General features: G+C 48.2%; 1 protein-coding gene across 1 annotated transcript; it reads right to left on the reverse strand.

The window, feature by feature from the left end:
• Positions 1–2694: 2694 nt before the first annotated feature.
• Positions 2695–5130, reverse strand: LOC125095356 (gamma-crystallin F). The gene is made up of 3 exons (XM_047721678.1): positions 5122–5130; positions 4788–5030; positions 2695–2967 (listed from the first exon to the last, which is right to left on the reverse strand). Exons 1-3 carry the CDS (start codon positions 5128–5130, stop codon positions 2695–2697), a joined length of 525 nt encoding a protein of 174 aa, XP_047577634.1.
• Positions 5131–6604: the final 1474 nt, after the last annotated feature.

Consider the following 6604-nt stretch of genomic DNA (forward strand, 5'->3'; position numbering starts at 1 on the left):
TTTTGCTTTTGTGCATTTCAAATGGCTTTGCTTGCATCGTGTTCTCTCTCACCCTTTTTAACAAATTCTTTTCTGTTTTGCAGCTCAGGTTCTAGATGCCGGATGGGGGGCTTCTGACATCATTCCAGTCTCAGCCAAGGTCTCATCAATAATGCCACCTCCTGGGGTGCCTGGTGGCTCAGTCAGCTGAATGTCTGACTCTTGATTTCGGCTCAGGTCATGATCTCAGGGTCATGGGATTGAGCCCCTTGTTGTCAGGCTCTGTGCTCTGTGGGGGAGTCTGCTACTTTCCCTCTCTCCCCCTTTTGGTCCCCTCCTCCACCCTACGGCCCCCAGCATCTCTCTCTCAAATAAATAAATAAGTCTTAAAACAAACAAACAAACAAACATGAATGCCACCTCCCTCCCAGCTCTGGCCTTAACCATCTGACTAGTTTCTTTCTCACTTCTCCCCTCTGGGTCTCTAGCACTTCAGCCAACCTGAATCTCTCGTTGTTCCCCTCCTAACTGCCGTGTTTTCTTCCCCATGGGCCAAGATCAGTCCGGCATTTTCACTTCCTTTATACCCGTTTCTTCCCAGTCCACAGAACCTAATAATAATCATCACCGTAGACACTCGGCGGGAACTCACTACGTGCCAGGCCCTGCTGAGCGTGCACAGGCATCGTATCATCTGAATCTCACACTGTATAAGGGACACGCTTTTATTATGCCCATCACCCTGAGGAGTGGGCCCTGCTGCCATCCTCTCAGATCTTTTCCAGCTCTGTGTGCTGCCCTCTCACCCGCTTCTGAAGACTTGGCTGCTACAGCTCAGGCTGTGACAATCTGAAGGTTGCCTCTTGCCGGCAGGTGAAGGGAGTCCGAAGGGGTCTTGGAGCTTCGTGTTCTCCTTCACCCAGTGACTGTGACAGAAAGGACTGGTGTGGAGATACCAGCCTCCTTGCCCACCTCCCCCTACCCCATCCTTTGTCTCCAGGTGAGAGACACTAGACAGGTGATCCGGGCTCCACGTCTCTCCTCAGAATCAGGCTGAGCTGGCTTCCTGCCTTTCCCTATCTTGCTTCCCTACTCGCTCACCTTTCCTCCTAGAAGCGCTTCTCTGATAAATCACCTCCTCCTGAATCTTTAGTTCATTATCTGGGTCTGGAGAAACTTGACCTAAGACTCCAGCCTTACATAAGACCAGTTGCCATTCAAGCCCAAACAGTCAGATCTAACTCCAGGCAGATTTGAGACTTCTAATTCCTCCATTATGCTGCCTGTCCTGTGGGTATGATGATTCTGTTTCAGTGTCCTGTTCCTAGCATTCCGCGGAGAAGTTACCAGAAGATGTTGGAGCGGTATCTTTTTTTTTTTTTTCTTTTAGTTTTATTTATTTACTTGAGGGGTGGGGAGGGAGCAGAAGCAGAGGGAGGGGCAGAAGCAGAGGGAAAAGCAGACTCCCTACTGAGCAGGGAGCCTAACACCAGGCTGGATCCCAGGACCCCAAGGTCATGACCCGAGCCAAAGGCAGGCGCCCAACTGCCTGAGCCCCCCAGGTGTCCCCAACCAGTATCTCTGACACATGACATATGTTCATAATTCTTACTGAGATAACAGGAATGTTCAAAGTCCTTGTAGGAATGGGTAAAGTCACCATGGGAGCATCTCAGAACACTCTGACAAGCATCTCAGGCTTCTTCCTCAGGGCCCCTACAGCCCTTTCAGCAAACTATGCACAGGCATAATTACTTTGAAAATTCTGTTGGAAGTTCTACTTTCCCTCTAGACTGTTCTACTCATTCTTATTTCCCAGTACAGAGCATAGTGTTTATTTATTTTTTTTAAGGTTTTATTTATTTATTTGACAGACAGAGATCACAAGTAGGCAGAGAGGCAGGCAGAGAGAGAGGAGGAAGCAGGCTCCCCGCAGAGCAGAGAGCCCGATGCGGGGCTCGATCCCAGGACCCTGGAATCATGACCTGAGCCAAAGGCAGAGGCTTTAACCCACTGAGCCACCCAGGTGCCCCCAGAGCATAGTGTTTAAAATGGAGGTGCTGAACCTTTTGGGATGTAATTCTGTAGTACAAAAAAACCAGATTTAGAGCCCTGGTTCTCAAATGCCATTTGCGTAAGAAGCCGCTGAGGGCGAGGTCTAGGAATCTGCATTTTAACAATTGTCCCAAGTGATTCTGAAGCAGGTGATTCTTGATCCATTATTGATAGTTTGAAAAACACTAGTTTATAAGGTCCAAATACTCCATAATAACCAAGGAGCATTTGTGTTATAGATGCTTGTTATATAGCATCTACTTTGTGTCTGACACCCTTGTAAGAAAATTAAAAATTTAAAACTAAAAACTCATGTAATCTACATCACAATCTTATGAGACAAAGAATGTTATTACCCCAATCTTTGCAAGTTAGAAAACCAAGGCAAAACAAAAGTGCTTAGGAACTTGCCCCGTCTCCTATAGCTAGTAAGGATTTGGATCAGGACTTTGGGCTCCAGAGGCTGTGCTCCCAACTTTTACCCCATACCACCCTTTCCACTTATATGTGTAAGAAAATCCACATTATTCCCAGCTTGCTTTCTTTCTGCTGAGCCCTTCCAAGGAGGCTGAAAGGAAAAGGAGACCACATGACTGCATGAAACACACAGGAAATATTTTATTAGTTTCCAGATGGAGAGTAGCGTAGAGTACAAATACTTCAATAGTAATCCACGGCTCTCCGCAATGAGCCCACTCGGGCACTCGTGGCCCCCCAGTCGTGGTAGCGCCTGTAGTCCCCCGGTCTCAGCAGGTACTGCCGTCCGCGGTAGTTGGGCAGCTCGTAGAGGACCCAGCAGCCCTCCAGCACGTGGAAGGAGTGGATCTCATTGAAGTGGAAGCGGTCATGAAGGGAGGAGCAGTCCTCAGTGATCTCTACCATCTGGCCCCTGTAGTCCTCTCGCTCGTAGATCCTGATCCTGTGGGAGCTGGTCTGTGGGTTTGGTAATCAGCAGATGAGGAGAAGTCAGAAAACCTAGCCATTTGCAACCAGTCACACACCCCACAAGGGGAATGGGCATCTCTTTGTTTTTTCTATATCAACGGTGGCCAAATAAAAGAAGGAGACTACCAATAACAGGGCTGCTGTGTACAGTTGGATAGGTTGAATGCTGCAAAACTAAAAAAAAAAAAAAAAAAACCCAAAAAACAAAAAACAAAAAACCCCACCATTTACATAGACCATGATAGGGATGAATATGTGAATGGTGCTCCCTAGGGTTTTTTTGGGGGGGAGCACAACCTTTATGAAGCATACATACAGGATCCATTTACTACCGTTCTTAAGTAACAATTTGTATATAATTGTTTTGCTCTATCCTTCATAGACTTTTGGTGGTCTGGGGTTCTCCTTGGATGACATAAAAATAATTGTATATTAAAATAAAAAGACAAACATATCCCTAGTAAAAGAAATTATTTTGAATCTTGATAGCACTAGAAGAGGGGAGGGAGAAAGGAAATCAAATTGCTTTCCCCAAAGCAAGGCACAGATGGGCTGTGGCATTTCAGCCCCAACAGCTCCTTAGTCCCTTCCATCTGCTTTAAGCCCTGCTTCTCTACGATCCTGAAAGTCAAGAGCCATCACAAGGATGAGATTTATTTGTCAGTTCTAATACACGCTTCTGCAAGTCTGCTTATGTAATGAACCAACATGGGAGCCAAAGATCATGAAGGAGACCTGCCCAGGACCAAGGGAGCATAAAACCTTTAGAAAAATGGAAAGTTAGGCTTTTTGTCTGGAGCAAATCCTGCCTGTCTTTCCTTGAGCACTTGCTCTTTTTGATGTCCCTTCCCAGAAGGCGCCGGTCGTCTCAGTGTCTTCCTGCTCCCACCACTGAATGCTCTTTAGGAGAAGTTCTCACGAGCGATTGTCCGCAGGATGAAAGACATAATAAGGAATCTCCCGCAGTTGAGAAAGGACCCACACGTACATCAGTTAATTTGGTCTTCAAGGCAGCCTGGCGCATGTGGCGCAACCACTCTAGTCTTTTCTTCTTTTACAAGAAGCCAACGACTGGACTGCTCAGTCTGTAATGAGAAAAGTCCAGACGGGAAAGGAGAAACCCGGACTTTCGGGTTCTTCCTGCTCCTCTGGGTCCATCAAGGCATGGGTTTGAGTGGGTTTGAGTGGGTTCCACACTTTGCAAAAGCGGCACATTTCCACAGGACTGTGTCATAGACTAGAGAATCCCCAACTGTGGGATTTCAGGCCGCAGGGGCCTGATTTGGGGAACAGTGGGTTTTGCAGGAGCCGCCGGAATCAGCTCGTTGGTTATTTGTTTTGACTGAGCAAAAAGCGGGACTTGATGTTCATAATAATAATAATAGTTAATATTTAGGGGAAGTGGTGGCTTGCCATGTGCTAGGTGTTCTGCTTTCAGCCTTATTCCGACCCTATGATTTAGCTACTTTTATTGGCCCCATTTTACAGATGAAGAGAGAGAAGTAGCCGGAGGAACTAGACCCAGGACACCTGATGAACCAGTTTCAACATTTGGCTTATTCGTCACCTGAGCCATGGACACCGTGAATTTTCCCAGTAGAGGTGAGTTTAATTTTAGCAAAGCAAAATAAACCTTTAAATGAAAAGCATTGCGCCACATTTTCAGTGGAAGAAAACCTTGGAGATATTCAGAAAGGAAAGGAGAACATAGAGCAGCAACAGAAGGCTGCCGTCCGCTAGTCTGAAAGCCGTGTGTGGAGCGCTCATGTGGCGGGAGGACCCAGCAGGGCCTGGGGGGCTGGACTCACGTGCGGGATGAGGCGGCAGGAGCGGACCGAGTCGCTGAGGCCCATCCACTGCTGGTAGTCCGGGTAGTCCCCGCGCCGCAGGAAGTACTGGCAGCCCGCGTAGTTGGGCTGCTCATAGAGCATCCAGCAGCCGCTGTCCACGCGCACCGAGTTGCAGCGGCTGAAGTAGGGCTGCAGGTTCGGGTGGTCACTGCTGCACTCGTAGTGGCGGCCCTGGAAGCCCCGGTCCTCGTAGAAAGTGATCTGCAAGGCAAGGGAGGGAAAGGCTCAGAGGCCTGGCCCCAGGCCCCAGCGTGCGGGGGCCCCTCCTGGCCTTCGGCTGCGCTGGGCTCACCTTCCCCATGGCTGGTGATGGAGGTCAGTGATGGGCCGCGGTGGCGCGCGTCTATATAGCAGGAGGCTGCTGCGTTGGCAGGAACAACACAAAAGGGGCCCGCGGGGTGAGGAGGGGATTTTCTCTCTCTCTTTTCTATATAATTATGGTGGGGGTGGGGTGGGGGACTTATCGTATGTTTTCTCTTAGACTCTCCAGTGTTTTCGAATTGATGACCCTTGTTAAAACCATCACTTAGTGCCTCTGTGGCCTTTAAATGAAGCCTATTTAGGAATTTGGAACTGAGCAAAAGCCCTTAATCGAGTTAATAATTGCAATGAAATATTTCAGTTATCTTTTAAATTTCAAGACCATCTCCTTTTGAGTAACAGAGTCGTGTAGTGACTGAGTCTGAGGTCACAATGGACCCCAGCATGAGACGTTTTGAGTAAAGAGCGTTTTCTTGGTGTGAGAATCTGGAACATGGGGAAGAACCTGTCTTCTCCATAGTTCCTCTAAGAGGAAGAACCTTTCCATGACCTTGCAGGCTTACAAGTGAGCATAGCAGATACTGCTAACACTTGAGGAAGGGCGATGGGGTCTTGGACCCTGAGGAAGCCGGGTTTAGGCACCAGTCTCCACTCTGCCCCCTGGAGACTGGGCTGGACTGGGGCCACCTCCAGCGCCTCAGCTGGGGTGCCTGTCACGGCATAGGCAAAGAGATCCTCACTTATGGAATTCATGAGTTGATTCACTGATGGTTCTGACCCACAAGGCAACTTTCTTTCTTTTCTCAAAGATTTTATTTATTTGACAGAGAGAGTGAGCACAAGTAGGGGAGCAGCAGACAGAGAGAGAGGGAGAAGCAGGCTCCTCACTGAACAGGAAGCCGGATGCTGGTCTCCATCCTAGGACTCTGGGATCACGACCCAAGCAGAAGGCAGGTACCCAACTGACTGAACCACCCAGGCGCCCCTCACATGGTAACTTTCTATTTAATAATTTTGCAAACTAAGTGCTAAGATTAGTTCTACTACTGATAAATACAAGTTAACATGCAAATATAACAAATTAAAAATCCTGCAGTCTTAGAAAGCTTCTGCTTTCTCTCCGTTTCCCAGCCCTGGGCAAGCCCTGCTTGCTCTGCAGTTAAGGCTCTGACTCCAGGGGCTGGAGTCTGCCTTCTTCCCCCAAGATCCGACCTCCACCCTCAGCAGCTCCTGATGCTTTGCTCTCATTAGAGCGAGTTTCTCTGCCTCATGTTATTTTGACATTTTGGGCCAAAAAATTCTGTTGTGGGGTGGTTGTTCTGTGCATTTAAGGATGATTAGCAGCACCCCTGGTGTCAACCCACAAGATGTTAGTAGCATTGGTCTCCTAGTTTTGAAACCAAACCTATTTCCAGGCATTGGAAATGTTCCTTGGGGGAGCAAAATCAACACTGGTTGAAAACCAGTGCTTTAGAAGAAGCAGTTCTTCACCTTAAAACAACTCGAGACACTGT

The sequence above is a fragment of the Lutra lutra genome, chromosome 3 (genome assembly GCF_902655055.1).
Source record: "Lutra lutra chromosome 3, mLutLut1.2, whole genome shotgun sequence".
Lineage (NCBI taxonomy): Eukaryota > Metazoa > Chordata > Mammalia > Carnivora > Mustelidae > Lutra > Lutra lutra.